The sequence below is a fragment of the Notolabrus celidotus genome, chromosome 5 (assembly GCF_009762535.1).
Source record: "Notolabrus celidotus isolate fNotCel1 chromosome 5, fNotCel1.pri, whole genome shotgun sequence".
NCBI lineage: Eukaryota > Metazoa > Chordata > Actinopteri > Labriformes > Labridae > Notolabrus > Notolabrus celidotus.
The window spans coordinates 15,723,376-15,741,521 of record NC_048276.1 but is presented as its reverse complement, the minus strand read 5'-3'; the positions used below and the strand labels follow the sequence as shown (position 1 = coordinate 15,741,521).

Sequence of the window (18,146 nt, the reverse complement as noted above, 5' to 3'; positions counted from 1 at the left end):
GAGAAGCAGATTACACCATTTGCTAATTTCCTACTGATAAAACTGTGTCTGGGCTGCAGAAAGACAGGAAATGCATGAGATGGAAGAGAAGTGATGAATGGATCTTTGATGAAAGATAAAGAAACACTAACTCAGCTGTGAGATACAGTGACCTACAGATTTATGTAAATTTAAACAAAAAACAGCTCCTGAAAGGAATGATCTAGAATATTATGGAAATATGGACATGCATCTTTCTGTTTGTAGTTTCACCACCAACTAAATGCGAAACTACAAACTATATTTAAACAGTATTTTCTAAACAAAACAAATGTTTTTAAAAGTAAACTTAAGACTTACCTTTAATCTAGCTTTTAATTTGGAGTAATTTATTTTTAGCCCTGGACTGCATTATTATTTTTAGCATTTTTATTATTTGTATTATTTTTATTATTATTTTAACCATTATTATTTGAATCATTGCTTTAATATATATTTATCTTATTTATCTATTTATTTATTGTATTCACCTGATCTTGTTAACACTACCTTATTTTTTATTTTTATTTCCACTATTACTTATTTTATTAATTTTACTGTATTCATTTTATTTTATTTTTTAGATATTTTATTTATAATCCGGCATTTTATAATTTTACCATTGCTGTTGTTTTCTGTCTCTGTTATTTTGTGAAGCACTTTGGGCTGCATGTTTTTAAGTATGAAAGTTGCTATATAAATAAAGTGGAGTTGAGTTGAGTTTCTGCAAGCTTAGGCAAGCAACTATTCATAGACTAAAAAATGACAAGAAAGGGGAGGATCATGATCTGAAGTTGCTTTAGAATTGTTGATACAATTGTTGTGGTTATTGGACAATAAGGAAGTAAAAGATGCTTAACAAGCACTGCAAATCAGACGTGGGTAAACAGTAAAAACAAAGCAGCATGCAGGGAACTAAAAAAAACAAAAAAAATTGTTCAGACTTTTTGGACCCACTCACTTTTTGAGCGTCCCCTGAAAAATTGGTGTCTCAGTTTGGTTTCATAATCCCTCCAGCCAATTGATTTCCCTCAACCAGCTGGAAAATTGAAATATTGGACATCCTCCCTACAGAGGTCTATGAGACATGTATTGACAGACAGAGTAACTCAGCTTCACTGATACACAGTATGAAGTACAGAAGGATTCCCTTGTACAGACTAATCTGATGAGCCTTGTTTGGACAATCAGGATTAGTTGTTTCATCATCACTTCCCAACAAGTGAGGTTCTTTTTGATTCTTATAAAATCGGTGTAAACTGAGAGAAAAATCCCAGAAAAGAAAAGTTAAGACAGCACATTTGAGTATCTAACATATTCCGTTTAAGTAAGTATGAAGTAAAAACGGGTTCAACCTTTTAAGATATAAATGTCTTTGTTTCTAAGATTAAAATCTTGTTTTTATCTCTAAAAAAGTAGCTCAACTTGTTCTTTTTCATTCATTGGTGAAATCTCTCTAACAAGATGTCCTGTGGACCTGAGACTCCCTCGCACCACCACAGGCTCTAGGTGGATTAAGTGAGATGTCGTCTTCCACAAACTTTGTGGATGTAGTGCTTACACTGAATCAGAGACGACACTCAAAACTGTGGGAAAAAAACAGAAGACACAAAACCCTACAATACTTGATCTGACTCCACATAATGTGGACAATGGCTGCCACCCAATGGACAAAAGGTTCATGTGCTCAGCTAATTTTATTTGACCTATCAGTGAAATAATGTCATAACCATGTTTTTTCTCTCTTTTCCTTGAGAACTGATTCACCTTTAGTAAGAGAGCAAAATGTTATAACTTTATTCATTCGGTGCTCAAGTTATTTGCATAATAGAATAGATCTTTTTTTTCCAGCTGCCCCATGTACAGGCATGTAATTGAACAGTGTTTACATAGACCTCCTCTAGTCTTCTGACCTGAAATTATTATGTTCAGATCAAGTGCTGCATGTAGGGCCCCAATATTGGACCTTGGCTCCCTACAACCTTACATGAAACAGTCAGTAACCAATCTTGGTGTCATAATGGATCGTGATTTTAAATTAGATAAACAGATAAATTCCGTTGTCCGATCTTGTTTTTACCATTTGAGGCTTTTATCTAAGATTAAATAGGTTTATTGGTTTTGAGAGAGTGATACATGCTTTTATTTCAACTCGACTTGAGTCGAGTCGAAATAAAAGCATGTATCACCTTGGGTGGCCGTGCCTTCTCGGCAGTGGCCCCCAAACTGTGGAAAGAGCTGCCCCCCCCCATGTTAGATTGTCCCCAACATTACTGACTTTTAAATACCGTCTTAAAACATATTTTTACTCCTTGGTTTTTAATCCAGCATGAGAGTTGTGTGGTCTCTATCTCTGTCTGTTCTTTTATTGGATTTTTATTTGCTTTTTTTAAATTATTTTTAAAGTGTTTTATTTGTTTTATCATGATTCTTTAACTTTATTCTATTTTATTCTCTGACAGCATTTTATGTTCTGTGTGTTTTAACTTATTTTACTTCACTGTGCAGCACTTTGTTAAACTTGATTGTTTTTTTAAATGTTCTATATAAATAAAGTGGATTGGATTCGATTGGACCTCTCAAATCACTTAAACTCTACATGTCACAGTCATGTAGTTAACACCACATTCATACACTGATAGCAGAGGCTGCTTTGAAAGGTGACTATCAATATTAACTATCCCATTCACACACTGGGGCAGTTTGGGACCTTGGATAACACTAAGCCACAGCTGCCCAGTATACAGGTAAGAGGTTATATTATGAAAACTGAAAGAGACAGCAGACAAAGGAATACCAAACCAGCAAAGTTAGTTGATGTGGAAACCTGTCCTCTTATTAAAATTATCTCGCTGCAGTTCTTCAGTTACAGATATTACAGCTGGTTGCCGGACTGGTGACAAGAAGACTCCAATAAGTCACAGCACCCAGCCAAGGAAAAGTCCAGCAAGGACATCTCTTTAAAATCCTGATGAGATACAAGAGTGTACAATCAGATCAGATCAGGAGGAAATATCTAGCAAGCAATAATCCAATAGTAAATTCATGTTATACCCCAAAAACACTTCAAATGGAGAACAACATTTACATTAACTGGTATTAATATTCAGCAAACTGACATTTTAGGTTAATTGACCCCTTTAAAGCAGGTAATAATAATCACATGTATAGCTTATGGTGTGAAAGATTTGAACAATTTGTCATTGAATGTTGTGCATTTTTCAATTTTCTGTTTCTCAGTCATTCTCAATGTTGGTCCAACTTTGGATAAAATAATGGTTGATGATTTAGAAGAGTACTTTATTATCAAACTTTCCTGCCAATAAATACCTGAAATTTAATTATTTTAAATGCTGGCATGACTGTAAAGGAAGTACGTTACACCGATGTTTTGAAAAAACAATAATAATAATAATCACTACTTTGGCAGAGAGAGCAACAAGAGAGAGACAGAGAGAGAAAGAGGAAGGCGAGAAGGTTAGGGTTTCCTGTATATTCAGCACTGAAGTCAAGATTCCCATGGTCACAGACATGGTTTTATCTTTTACATCTGTGCCTAAGGCCTGGTGAAGCTCAGGAAAAAGACATGTACGTAGTGGATTAACTTGAGAATGAGTCTTGGTGTAATGTTGATTAGAAACTGTTCAAATGCTCTAATGGATGTATTTTTAGAAAGGTCTACAACTATGCAAAGTATTTCCTGAATGTATCAAACAAAGAGCAGTGATGAAACACTGGTCACCTTATACAAGTTGTTCGTTAGGTAATTTTAATCCTCTTCTCAAGGAACTCACAGGAGGCGTTGGAGTTCAGGTCTTGTGATCGAAGCTATATAATAGATTCTCTTTTTCATGTCATATATTTGTTGGTTAGTTTTAGTTTCATAAGTTATGTCATTTTAAAACTTGTAAGAACGTAGACTTAATGTAGGAGATGCCAGTCATTTATTCTTTTAACTTATTCATCAGTTATATTTAGTTTTTTTGTGTATGTAGAGAACATTTTACCACAAATATGTTGGAATAGGTAGGCAATTTTCAAAGTTGGAAACTTTCCATGGGAATTAACAGGAATTTAATGGAATAAACGGTAATAAACCAGGAATTTACTAAATTGAAGGTTGGCTCTTAATAGGGAACTTAATTATAGTTGGGGAAAATATATTTTAGCATAATCCTGACTAAAACAACTAGATTTCATGCAAGAAGATGTTTTTTCATTTAACATTTTGAATGGAACTTTGTTGGGATTGCATTGTTGTTCATTTTTGAATGGGTTGGGTCGAGGGATGAGTAATATTTAACTCAACATTCATGTTTTGTTCTTGAATGAAAGAATTGATTGGTCAATAAAATATTTAACACTTGATAAAGTTCTACATACAAATAAATATGTTTTAATTGTATTATTTTGGATGGATGTCTGCTTATAACAAAACATATATTTATGCTTGGATGTGATACCTTTCCATTAAATTACCTTAAATTCCCACAAATATCCATAATGCCCATGGAAAGTATCCAATTTGGAATATTTCCAAAATTCCCCAGCTTAACTTCCCATGGATATTTACTGGAAATGTTTTCATCCCCTTTGCAACCCTACATTTGAACAATTACCAAATATTATACAACACCTGTAAGCTCTTGGCTGGGCATGAGTGTCCCAAAAGTGATAGAGAGACAATGTTTTAAAGACAGAGTTCAAGGGGTGCTAGCTCCCGACAGAGCTAGGCTCGTTGTTTCCTTCTGTTTCCATGATTTATGTTGGTCCAGGCAAACAGTCAAACAGTCCCCTGACTGTAGCTTCATTCAAAGAAGATGGATTTGAGACTGGAATAAAACATCTCATCTAAAAACTCAGAAGCATATATCCAACAACTATTCATAAAACCTGAAAAAAAAAAGAATGATCCAACATTGAAAATTCTCTCATGCATCACATAAGGCTCTAACTGTGCAGAGCTCCAGATCTAGAAATCACATCTTATTATAACCACCTATTAATAGTTCTGTTGGTTCTAGGTCACATGAACATTTTCTGCCTTTTTAAATGGCCTGTCTTATGATGATCATCAGGTTCAGATGAATGTAGGACAAAGCAAATGAAGTGTGTCTGTAGCTGTGTACAGATTTAAGCCCGCAGTCTATTTCACAACTCTGGTCTCACAGGTAAAAGCACTGGACGAGGTTGAGCAACACAAACAGGGCACAGTTTAAGTTTACACCTGATGCAACTTAATGCTTGATCATTGATGGGCCTTTACTACACAAACAACATAGGTGAAATCAATAAAAATAATGCATTGCTTCCTAATCTTCAGACTGTATATGCTCCCATTACACACACATGGTTCAGGTGACCCTCACATTGTGACACGAGTAACACTGGTATTTGGTTTATTGGTATTTACAGCATCCCTGTTGTCGCTACTGTAAGTACCATGCGCAGCTTTGCACCTTATTTAAATTCCACAACAACAACAATCAAAGTGTGGCCCCACAGTATGTGTTAAGCACCTAACTTTCACAGCATGCTAAGCAAATCTACCCTCATACAGTGACTCAAATCTCCTTCAGTACTTAAAACTTAAAACATACTGGTTACTCAGTCGAAAAAAAGTTTACTATTCTTGCTTTTATCCAGCTCAATGTGAAGTTATTATTAAAAGCAAAGTATTTTAGTGATCGAAGACTGCGTCATTAATGTCCACAGATCATTATTAACACAGGTAGGGTTTTTTACAGGGACAAAGTACTTCATCTTTATATCTTTATACCAGGCATGTCCAAAGTACAGCCAAACGTGGCCCATGGTCCATTTATTTATGGCCTCAAGCTTCCATCTTAAAATGTGTTATTTATAGCACAGAAATTAATCCCATTCTGAATCATCAGCACTGGGAATTCTGCAAGATGGCAATAAAGAAGAAACACAAACACTCTTAAAGTTGACAGGTTTTCAAATGAATGTTTTATCATGATGTGAAAATGTTCTTGATGAACGTTAAAAGTTCAGAAGACACAATCAAAATTATGAAATTGTGCAGGAAAAGCTAAATTTGGTGCTTAAAAATTGTTCAAAACAAATCATTTTGTTCTAAAAATATTGTCTTCTGGTCAGAAAAGTCTTAAAACAACATGAAAAAGAAATGTGATTAAATCCAGATCGTGATCCTGCCATAGAAAAATAATGAGACAATATTTTTCCCACATTGCCCGACCCTAATGAAAACATTTTCCTCCAGAGGAAGATAAAGTTTGCCAATGTTTGTTTTGCTGGTAGAGAACTGAGGCCAACTAGTTACTGATTTATTATGGGGAGAAAAAAATGTTATTAAATAGAGTTCATATATAACTTTTATGATTCCTAAGTCTCAGTAGGAGCCACTGGCCCTGAAGTATTCTAACAGCATCAAATGTGGCCCTCTTTGAAAAAAGTTTGGACACCACTGCTTTATACCAAGGTGTCAATATTCTGCTTTTCAGTTTTAAATTGAAACCATAAAGTGACATTATTTTCAAATATAAGTCAATAATACAGAGTACAACACTCAAATTACTGATAAAATTATTAGCAAAATTGGAATATTAATGACAAAAAATTACTTGGTATATTGTTGATGGCAAGTAGAAAATGCCAAAACAAGAAAATGGTTAAAAATAGAACTACTCACAGTTGAGGAATGGGTCAATATTGTGGACGAGATTTGCATTATGGAAAAACAGTCATTTTCCCTCAGAGTGCAACATGAAAAGTTTTACCGGATTTGGACAAAATGGAGTGTGTGAAACCGCTAAGATCTGATTTGGTTTAAAGCTATCTGTACTTCGTGACCACCCGCTCTCTTCAGCTACTCTTAATTATGTTTTATTTTTGAGAAACACAAGAGGAAGCTCCCCTGTTCTTTTGTTTATATGTTACTGCAATAGAATGAGTTAAGAACAAAAACCTAGGAAAGGCAACATGGACAAAAAACAGTCGGACTATATGTGATCACCTTTCCCAATTCCCAACAAAGGGGGTGATTATATGATGGAAAATATGTGAAGCGGACTAAAGAAGGACTGTGATACCGAGGTGCTAAATGCCAAAGAAATTGTATTGTATATTGTGCCATTCCAAATAAAAAGAAAACTTGAAAAAAAGAAGATATTGTCAAAACAAAGTGCAGATATACCTTAAAAGTGTATTCCCACACACTCTAAACTCTATAACATCTACACTACAGAAAGCTCAAATTCAGGTGTTTGTTGTGTCCGCTACTAACGACCTGAACTTGATGCTCCTCTTCTTGTTGCACATGATTATCTAGGTGAAAAAGAAACTCAACGGGCTGCCAGCCAAGTCTTACAGACCATATGGCCATGAGCTGCGGTGGCGTTTGGGCCGTTGTTTCCTTCAGCGTCCTATTGTTTGCTCTCAAAGGACTCGGGGGGGAGGGAAGGGGGGGATTATATATACACCAGAACACATTTTCTCTTTCAAAACACACACACACACTCTCCCAAGAACAAAAGCACATTGCCAGTGTCATTACAGCTCCATCCGTCCAGACAGTTTTAATCCACTACATGTGGAAATAAAACCAAACATTTAGAGGAAATAAACACCATAGTGAGAAAAACAGCTGGTATATGCAATAGCTTTTGATGAGGATCATTTTTATCTCATGTATGCATGTGAGCAACAAAGAACCAGAAACACCAGAATTAGACTAACTGTTTTTTAGACACGGTTGTTCCAAAACTACACTGTGTTCCAAATTATTATGCAAGTTGCATTTTTGTGAGTATTTTAAAAACTATTATATTTGTTAGGAAGTCAGATAGTGAATATATTTCTTCAACTGTCTGGTTAAAATGATGCTTTTGGCTGTATTTTGAATAAATGCAGAATCTGCAGAAATAAGCGCACCCAAATTATTATGCAAGTTGGTGGTAAGAGCATATAAGTTGTGAAAATTAAAAACTAGGCACCATTTTTATGTTCTATTGATTGAAAATAATAATATTTAACTGTATTCAAACTTCAACAAACCAACAGTTTCCTTTAGATTTGTATACAAAGTAAAACTGTCAATGTCTTTGAAACATTTCAAATCTAAAGTGTTTCTCAAATGTCTAAGATAACCTCCTTTTCTTTCAGTAAGGGTCAGAGGTCACTAGTAAACAGATTTAGTGAGGTTTCTGATGACATTTGAGAAACACTTTAGATTTGAAATCTTTTAAAGACTTTAACAAAGACTTTATTTTGTATACAAATGTAATGGAAACAGTTGTTTTTGTTGAAGTTTGAATACAGTTGTAATAAATATTATTATTTATTGGTGCCTAGTTTTAAATTTTCACAAGTTTTATGCTCTTATTACCAACTTGCATAATAATTTGGCACGCTCATTTCTGCAGATTCCGCATTTATTTAAAAATACAGCCAAGGTACTTCTAAAAGCATAATTTTAACCACACAGTTGAAGAAACATATTCACTATCTGACTTCTTGACAAATTGAAAACAACTATTGACATAGTTTTTAAAATATTCACAAAAATGCAACTTGTATAATAATTTGGAACACGGTGTAGTATCAGAAATGCTTCTGATACCACCTAAAATGCAGAATCGGGTATGTGGAAGCCTGTGAACAGAAATCCTTTCCTTTTCACCTTGACAAAAACAATAAAACAGTGATCAAATCAACAAATGACACCATAGATTGACTAGCACTCCCCCAGACAGTTACTGTTTTATAGCATCGACTTATAGACAAACTCATTCCTGGTTATTTATCATGTTACAATAGATAGCAAACATGGGGTCCAAGCAGACTCTTGAGCATTAGTCGTAGCAAAATCTCAGCAATCTGGCAATGTTTACCTGTGGACAATGCCAGTGAAATGACAATATGTAGAGTGTGCAAGGCTTAAAATGTAGCATATGTTAAAGCTGAGAAAACTTAAAAATGTTGTAGTTGATAAAAGAGGAAAATCCAAGTCAAACAACAATGTTTGCAGATTACAAAATGTAGATTTAAGCACTGGTTTGTGGCAGTAAAATCTCAACAATTTAGCAATATGATAAAGTGGAAAATCCTTGTAAAAAGACAGTATGTTCTCTATTGAAGGCCTCACCCAAGTCCTAGTGTTGGTGTTGTGATGCAAGGTTAAAAAGTATAGGTCTTCTTCTAGATTATATGTAAATCTCAGAGCAATGCAAAACATTTGTGAAAATATAACAAGATTAAAAGGGAAATCACAGCCAACACTAAAGCCGCTTCTTAAGATTTAAGTACTCAAGGTTTAAAATTATGCAAAGGTATGAAAGACTCAGACTGAGTCACATTTGGCACCTGCATTTTTAAGTTTTGGAAGTACTTACATCAAAACCTTCTCTCTGCAGGCGCTGCGTGGTCCTCAGCCAACTGCGGTTCAGCTCACTCAGCTCCTGGATGGTCTGTACCTTTAGTCGGACGATCTCTCCAGACTGACGGATCATCTCCACAATCTCATCCCGGCTCTTGTTCTCAACATTGATCCCATTGATCTCCACAAGTCTGTCTCCTGGCGCCAGGCCCAGAGCCCTGTCCTTGGTGCCAGCACCCGGTTCAGCAAAGTGCACCACGCGACGACACACTTCACCGTCGGGTGTCCTCTCCAGCATGGTGGTCCTCCGCAAAGAGAAGCCAAAATCCCCAGTGTTTCGCCGCTGTAGCTCCAGCTCTCTTGGATCTGGAACTGGTGGAGCAACAAGCATGGGCAACTGTAGGTCTACACCAGGGAAGGTCTTCTCCACCAGCTGTGGGATGTGAACCACGTATGGGCCTTTTTGGTTGAATTTGGTCTTCAAAGAAGTTGCACTCCTGTTCTGCACAGGGCGATGGTCCTCTCTGATCTTCTGGGGAAAAGACACATGCCTTTGGCCTGCCACCGGATTCAACTTGGCCAATTCCCCAAACCTAGCTGCTCTTTCCTTCACTGAACTCCGCATATGTTCCTCTTCATTCCCCTTTACGTTTTCTCCAGAGGTACAGGCATTTATTTGCTCCACATCTTGCTCCTGAGTGCTGTGAACCCCATCAAGCTCCAAGTCTGTCAGGTTCAGCTCCATATTGCTAGCCACTTTAATCGGTATAGGACCAGAGATCTCCAATTGTCTCCTAGAGTCCCTTTTAGCGCTCCCTCGATTCATATTAAAGAAGCCTCGACGTATGCTCATTTCCTCCAGGCTCTTTAACTCCGCTTGGGACATTCGCTCCTTCTTCTCCTTCTTGTCTTTCTTCTCCTTGTTCTTGCCAAAGTCCTTCTCCTTCTCCTTGTCTTTCTTAATCAGGTGAAACATGCTTAAACGTTTCTGCAGTCTGCTTCCAGTTTGAGTTGATTACAACAGGAAAAGCAGAGTGCCTTAAAATCTGCAGGGAAGACAACAAAAAGGGGAGAATTAAAGATGTACTGTAATATCTATTACATGAAAAGAAAAGGTTAAAATCCCTTCCAATTTTTTCCCTCTGAAAAATCTTCATAGGTATAAAATAGAGGTACAGAAATAGTCAGTGAAGACGGACTAACATTTGATGTAGGGCCAATAACAATGAAAGGCAAAATAAATATGATTTTCTTCCCAAAGGAATGTATTACTGAAATAAAATATTTCCACCAAATGATCGTTCATAATGCAGGTGAGGTGTGCACCCTCTCTCTGTATGTCCTAATTTTCTCACTACTCATGGGCGTTAATCATTGTGCAGTGCTGTGAGGCTCCCTGTCAAAAGTCTGCAGGTCACAAATAAAAGTGAACATGTAGGGACCAGGTGACATTACTGTTTCTCTCCTCTGCAAGAGACATAAACTAACGTATGTGGGTTTACTTAAATGCCTAAAGCTCCAAAATGTCAGTATTTGCCGACCTGTGAATAAGGATGGTTAGCTGTGTGGAAGCTGTGACCGAGGGCGGAGCAATGAGACACACGCCAGGCAGGGAGAAGCACGACTTCAGAAGCAAATTAACAAGATTTGGCATTCTTCTTCATGCACATTTGTACAAAGATGTGAACATTTTTAGAAGTTCTTTTTAGTGCATTGATATGAAACTATCAAAAAATATCTTCTCATTTTTCAGACTGGCCACTTTGCTTACTTTACCACCACTCCTTTTCTTTCCTTTATCTTTAAGTTGAACATAATGAAACACAGATATTGCATCACTGTAAAGCATGTGGTATTGAAAAGTGGCAAACTATTGAACAACTTAATTAACATATCTGAAAATGTCTCAACAAGCAACGTAATGTGTTAAATCATAGAATAGATCTTGTAAGGCTAGTTCTGACATAAAGTGGATCAGTTATGTCTCATATATCTTATAAGGTTTCCATTTTAAAAAATTATGTGATACCAACTAATCAATCTCAAAGTTCTCAGTATCACATCGCCCCATCCTCAACTAATTGTCAGCTTTTCAGTATTTCAAAAATCATGCAGTGGGTGGAGAGAAACAGATCTTTGCTGGCTGTCTCACTGATTTTGCAATCAGAGCCTATAGCCCAAAAACTGGGGAGCTTATAATTATCTATTTAGTTATATTATGCACATCTGTAATGTCAGTAAGATGACAGTAGGGTCTGCTCAGGAATTTCTGTTTTTATTTACAGGATATGGCATTGGTACGGTGGCCCTGAAGTGCAAATCACACAGCAATTCAGAAAACCTACCTACTTCTTCCGGTTTGGTTGATGTCGTAGTCTTTTCTGATTTGCCGTAGTGTTTTCTGAATTGCCGTTGTGTATTCTGATTTGCTGTTCTGTTTTCTGAATTGCCGTTGTGATTTCCATTTCAGGGCCACCGTACATTGACCCTAAAAAACCCTTGAGAGTTGAGTTGTATGGTAATGCCATGAATATCAGTGGAAAAGTGTTCTATTTTTATTGTTTTTAAAGGAATTGATAATATATCTATTGATGCATACAGTCCCAACAAAAGAAATGATCTGTATTAGTCTACATTAGTGTGCTCTAGATTTGTGAATCATCCTCTCTCTGCTCTATGCACTGACACAGTTCCTTACCTGCACATATTTCAAGATGTCCTATATACAGACGCTGAGGTTTGACCTGCTGTCATATCTTTAGCATCACCTGTAAAATAATGGGGAACATTTTAACATTTGTGCATGACGTTCTGCATTGAAGCTTCATGTCCTGAGGAACAATAGCCTGTGTAAACACTAAATTCGCACTTAATCCACACTTAATCACATCCCATGAGGTCAGAAAGACTGTGAAATAGCCCAAAGCAATTTAAAGGCACTTTAAAAAATGCGTAACAGTTCTGTAGTGAAGTTCTCACTGGAACTTTTTGCCGCAAAAGCACAAAATAAAAACATCCTGGGTTGACATTTATTGAACTTACTGTACACATGGTTATGCTAGGTTTTCGACGCTACTAGTGCAGAGCTGTGTAATGCTCTCCCTTTAAGCTGCTTTGCCCTCATTCTGCAGCACCGGTGGCCTCAGGGAACACTTTCAGTAGACAATGTGAAAATATGTCACCCAGAGAAACAAACGAAGAGTGAACGCAGAAGAAAAATATTATATTTACGTACCTGTAACTGCAAGCAGATAACAGCGTTTTTGACTTGCTAGAAGTTTTCATCATTTTCTCCCCTGGAATTGACAGTAGGTGCGTGAATGCACTTGTGCTGCCTTCAAGTGCTCGCCAGAAAGTCCGACTTTGCAGTATCACTACAATTTTACGCTTCCCGATTTTAGAATTACTCAGTACTTGCATGGCCGTGGGAAGTAGGGGTGCTGAGGGTGCTGCAGCACCCACTGTTGGAAAAGGCATCACACATTTTTTTTCTAGATGCATAAATAAGCTGAAAAAAGTACATGAATTAACACAATAAAGCAGTTTTTTTTTCATTGTATTATTTTCTGAAAATGTAATGCCTGATGAAGATTTGAGAAATAATTATAGCAATTTTAAATAATTATTCATTTTAAAATAACCCGATGCATGGGCCCTGTGTGTGTGCCTGCTTAAAAACTAAAAGTATTTGGATAAGTTCTGTTCAATTCGCTTTACTGCCTTTTGGGCCTGTTTTACCAGGTTTGGCTTGTATGCTCTTTGCTGTACAACGGGGTATGGAAGTTGCAATTTGTGAATTTATAATGAAAAGTTCTCTTGAAAGCTTGTATTCAAACCAGATAAATAAAGATAAAATGTATGTGCGCTATAGCCTATCAGTTGCATAAGTAACCTAAATGCAAAAAGAAAAAAAAATTGCACCTCTTACTACAGCACCCCCAACTTAAAGCCACTTCCCATGGCTCTGAGTACTTGTGTTTTTAAAATAAATAAAAAACTCACTAATTATCATGAATAGTGTAAGGTGAAACATGCTAGGGAGAAAATACTTTTCTTGAATCACAGGAAAAAGGAATTACAGCACAAAAAAGGACGTTTAAAGAATGTGTATCTTTAAGGTTACTTCTGTACACTGTGAATCACTGCATGTAACATGTGGATAACATGTACCAAATGTATCTCTGTACAATAGTATTTTCGATGTCAGACCTAAATGTGTCCGACAGAGAGAACCACTCTGAAATTTAGAAACTCCAAAAGCACGTGAAGGTAGCACCAGTGTAAACCGGACAGCAGTGACCCCTCCTGGTATTTTACACTTACTGGATCATGAATGAGCAGGTTCGGTACAGGGACAGGTAGCCAAGCTGCCCAATTTAGACTATTGTATAACTTAAGGCCTTACCAGCTGACTTAATGAGAGATTTGACAAGATATAGAGAGTACTTTGGACTTTAAATGTTGCTTGATATATCAACTGAAGTCTGAACGCATCATAAACCTGTTTAGAGAGGGTCCTTCATGTCTGTCAAACAAGTATGGTGTGAAAGTAGGTGTAATTGCATCAAAAATACTTTGAATTTACAGCTTCCTCTTCATGAAGTGCTATACTGCATTGATACTGCTATTTTTCTTTGCATTACCTCACACACTTCAAAATTCCAGCTTAGTGATATTTGGATTTAGTTAGAATCAAATATATTGAACCTGTCTTAGTTTTCAGGGAAACTGTCTGAATTATTTTAATAATTATCTACCTCACAGTTTTCCTAACACGATCCCATCTGAAAGGGTTTTAATTTGGAAATATACAACCACTGTCATGGATGGAATTTATTTATTGTATATACAGAATTCAACAGAAGGCTCAAAATGATTTATAGCCATGATTTTTTGCCTCTCCCCATTCTAGCCACATTTTGCAGTCTAGTCTTCGTGTGATCCTTTTCATCCTCGTTTCTTTTGGATGTGCACTCCAATGTAGAGTCTGTCTCAAACGAGATGGCCGGGGCCGGGTTTGGTACACCACTGCTCTTGTCCCGGGACACTGTGGAGGTGGTCTGCAGCAGCACTCTGCCATGCAAAGAGTGTTTGAGCTCAAGCAACAGCGGGTTGTTTTCAGAGTACAGTTCCACCTGCTGCACAGCGTCTCCATTTGACCGACAACATATGCAGCATGCGGAGAACAGGACTCTGAAAATGTAAATCCAGCCCAGATAATGCAGCTCAACAATATTCAAAATGAAGCATCCCAGGCTGACACTGAACATAAAGTTGAGAAAGATGGTCTTCTCTGTGGCTCGGGACACAAAGCAGTCGGTCTTGTTAGGACAGGGGTAGGTCTCACAGCGGAAAAGGTGAGGAACTTCAAATCCAAACAGGTAATACTGTCCAAAGAGGAAGAGGATCTCCATGATGGAGCGTAGGAGAACATGAATGATGTAGATAAGGAGAACTTGGCTGGAGAGCTGGGTTGGGTCCTTTCCCACCTCCCTCATTTGTTCATCCATTCCACTCCTTTCCTCACTTTCACCTCCAGGTAAGCTCCATCCCTCAGTGTTACAGATATAAGGATCTTCTATTATTGTCTCTTTATCTCCCCCTATGTGCGGGTCCTTCTCAAGAGAAGGTGAGGACCTATGCACAACTTCTGTATCCTCCAACTTCCCATTCTTGGTGATTTTTTGCAAGACATACACAATGTAGAAGATGGAAGGTGTGGAGACAAGGACAATCTGAAATACCCAAAAGCGCAAGTGTGAGACCGGAGCAAAGGTGTCATAGCAGACGTTGTTGCATCCAGGCTGGAGGGTGTTGCAGGTAAACTTGGACTGCTCATCGCTGTAGACAGCGTCCCCCACCAGGGCCACAAGCAGGATGCGGAAGATGAGCAGCATCGTCAGCCATATTTTGCCAATGACTGTGGAGTGGTTTTGTACCTCGGTTAGGAAGCGGCCAAGAATAGACCAGTCTCCCATTTCTAGGGAAACAACATAGTTCAAACACTGTTTAAAGTAGTCAGGCAGCATGGTTTTATCAATAAAAGAAGAGGTTGTTTAAACTTTGCAACTGGATTCTATAAGAAAATGATATCCCATAGATTACGCAATAGTCTTACAGAGGAAGCAGGTGCATGAAACTTGAGGTATTTAAAGAAGTATCACTTTCATTACCATCCAGGTTCAAATAGTTACCCAGACATTACCCATAGAAACCCTGAACTAGCTTTATTAGTGTGTTATTGCTTCATATTACAAACTCATGATGATGAGTGCAATTTTTCATCACTGTGAAACTGTTAACTGAGCTATAACCAAGATTACTTTTTCACATACAGTTACTTTCCTACTACATAAGAAAGAATGCAGTATTACATTTCTTGTATGGACAAAATATTGAGCAAAATGTAAATATATTCCCATGTTTACTCATTTGTTTTCAAAGTATTGTGTAAAATGTACACCCAATTCAAGTTTTAACAGTAAAATTGACCAAAAAACAGATCTCACAAAATGGGGATTCAACTAAAAACCAATAAATGATGGTATTCATTCTGTTTCCTGCCCTAAAGCTTACCTTAAGAGAGTTTGCGTCTTCCTTATCCAAATGTGGGAAAATATCAGAGACAGCAATTGGCATTACTGTGTTTTCAAGTCGAGTTGATCCCTGGATGCTATTATTTATTTAGAGCTCGATGAGGTGAGAATGGTCCGACCACACATATTCCCTAACTCTAACTGAAACTGTATGTGAATAAAGGCTTTCAATGTACAGTGGGACAAAGATTGAAAAGTACAATGGGGGCACCTTCACATAACAGCCATTCACAGGCGAGCAGAGAGTTCAAAGAACGTACTGGAAAGAGTGTGCACAACACTAATTCATGCATAGAACCATAATCATTTTAATTTTGGAGCCAAATACTGGTCCTGTTTACCAGATTTTAATACATCCAAGGCACTTTTCAGATCTTTAAATGTGAGGGCCCCCTGCATTCATATTTATGTCACTTATGGCACAAGTTTAAAGAATTAAAAAATAACATTTGTGTTTAGTTTTGTTTTTTTGTGAGGCAGGACATTTACTTATAAGTCCTCTTAAGCACTGAAAGTAACTTAAACATATCTATTCACAATAATGTTTGACATAACAAAGAAAAGAAAATGCCAGATGTCTCTCTTTAAAGGTAAAATTAAAGACATTATTTGTAAGAGCTCCTCTGGTGGTACAAATGAGGGGGTCATTTTAAAATACATTAGATCCAGTGGTGTAGCTCAAGAGACACTATTTTGGTTTCAGGAGATTTAGAGGACTTCAACTCTTCCTGAGTTATGTCTCACTCAGTGTGAGATACTGTGAGATACTGTTAGTCGATGTGCTATCATTATTTTGATGCTATTGTGTAGAATGATTCTGTAGGACCTGTCATAGAAATATGGATGATCTTTTGGTTTACCTATACAGCAGCCCTCCTGTCATAATGCCAGTTAAACATTGTTTGGCATGATACTTGTCTATGTGTGTACTGTGTACATTGTCTAGTCCAGCCTGGCATTGTGGGCCTTGTTGCTTTGGTGATTAGCTGTAAACAGCACATTCTTGCTGCAATGAACTGATCATGTGATCCACAGTGACAGTTATTATAAATTTAATAGGAGGGCTTTTCTTTCACTTTGTGAAAAATGAAACATCACTGGGAGTAGAGCAGTATACCTGCCTCAATTAAAACAAGAGGTTTTACAACTGCATAGAAATATGTTACTTGGTCATCAAGGGTAGCTCTGTGGTTGTGAACATAGACTGGTTTTGACAGTTTTGTTACTATGTGCATTCTATGTTTCTCTTTGCTCCCCATAAGGATCAAGATTCATTTAAAAAAAAAAAGAGACAACTAGTATTCCTGCTTGTGTCTGCCCTCGTCTAGTTCAGCTAATTACCCTTCTCCAAATTAGGTATTTATTGATATTTTACAGAAACACATATTTAATCCCATCAACTGTCAAACCAACAGGCAATGTGTGAAATGACTTCAAGACATAAGCAAAAACATCACAACAATAAAAGGTGTGTGTAATTTATTTCCAATGTGGTCATATCAGGTACTTTTCTTCAGCAGGGTTGGGTCCACTTAAGGTTGGGTGTTGCCCAAAAACAGCTCTACAGCTATAGCTGTAGAGCTTTCATGACTTTGTTTACCATTTGCACATGAAACTAATGTTAGTTAACTGTTGCATGACAGTAATTCTTTAAAAAAATACCAAAAACATTGCTTTTATTCATGCATAACACTGCGATGTAACTTTTAAAAACTAGTGATTTTTTTCTATGCATAAATATCAAATTTTGCAGCTAATAGTCACATTCTCATAAAACATGAGAAAAAACGATGTATTTTACATGATATTAGTGGTTTATTTGCCTTAAAGGAGAAGACTGACTTTGTATTATTTGCTTCTACTGGATGCATTTCCTTTTTTTTTTTTTATGTGCTTTGTGGTTTTCATTCATCTCCGTCCATCCCTATGAATGAAAAAAACTGCATCCCATGCGGATTCTTTCTTGCTCCCTTTAAATAGAAACACTTGTATTTTTTAGGTGGAGGAAAGGCCACATGTTTTTAAAATAGGACAAACTGCCTTCAAATACCATTTTTCCTTGGGAAAACGATTGGACTGTTTCTAAAACACAGTCATATCCTTACCACATGCGACAGTAGTTTGCTGGAACAACTGCCCTCGCAGAATAACATAAAAACCCTGCGGAGGGG

The 18,146-nt window shown here is 37.0% G+C and overlaps 2 protein-coding genes across 3 annotated transcripts in view; both read right to left on the bottom strand.

Moving 5' to 3' along the window:
• LOC117813375 (unconventional myosin-XVIIIa-like) overlaps positions 1 to 12,721 on the bottom strand; it is a 100,484-nt gene extending 87,763 nt beyond the window's left edge. The window contains exons 1-3 of the mRNA XM_034684555.1: positions 12,615 to 12,721; positions 12,078 to 12,147; positions 9,396 to 10,425 (exon numbers count right to left, since the gene is read on the bottom strand). Of these exons, the coding sequence (XP_034540446.1) occupies positions 9,396 to 10,355 (960 nt within the window). The 5' untranslated portion in view covers positions 10,356 to 10,425; positions 12,078 to 12,147; positions 12,615 to 12,721. The remainder of the gene's footprint in view (positions 1 to 9,395; positions 10,426 to 12,077; positions 12,148 to 12,614) is intronic.
• A 1,489-nt stretch (positions 12,722 to 14,210) lies between these two features.
• LOC117813076 (gap junction delta-2 protein) lies at positions 14,211 to 18,100 on the bottom strand. 2 transcript variants are annotated; one of them, XM_034684145.1, is made up of 2 exons: positions 18,081 to 18,100; positions 14,211 to 15,359 (listed from the first exon to the last, which is right to left on the bottom strand). In XM_034684145.1, exon 2 carries the CDS (start codon positions 15,355 to 15,357, stop codon positions 14,257 to 14,259), a length of 1,101 nt encoding a protein of 366 aa, XP_034540036.1. In that variant the 5' UTR covers positions 15,358 to 15,359; positions 18,081 to 18,100; the 3' UTR covers positions 14,211 to 14,256. The 2 variants fall into 2 exon arrangements, with proteins under 2 accessions (XP_034540036.1, XP_034540035.1); XM_034684144.1 differs by lacking the exon at positions 18,081 to 18,100 and adding an exon at positions 15,956 to 16,374.
• Positions 18,101 to 18,146: the final 46 nt, after the last annotated feature.

What these genes read in the sequence shown, in the direction of transcription:
- LOC117813076 (XM_034684145.1), bottom strand. Translation starts at nt 15,357, where the DNA reads ATGGGAGACTGGTCTATTCTTGGCCGCTTCCTAACCGAGGTACAAAAC.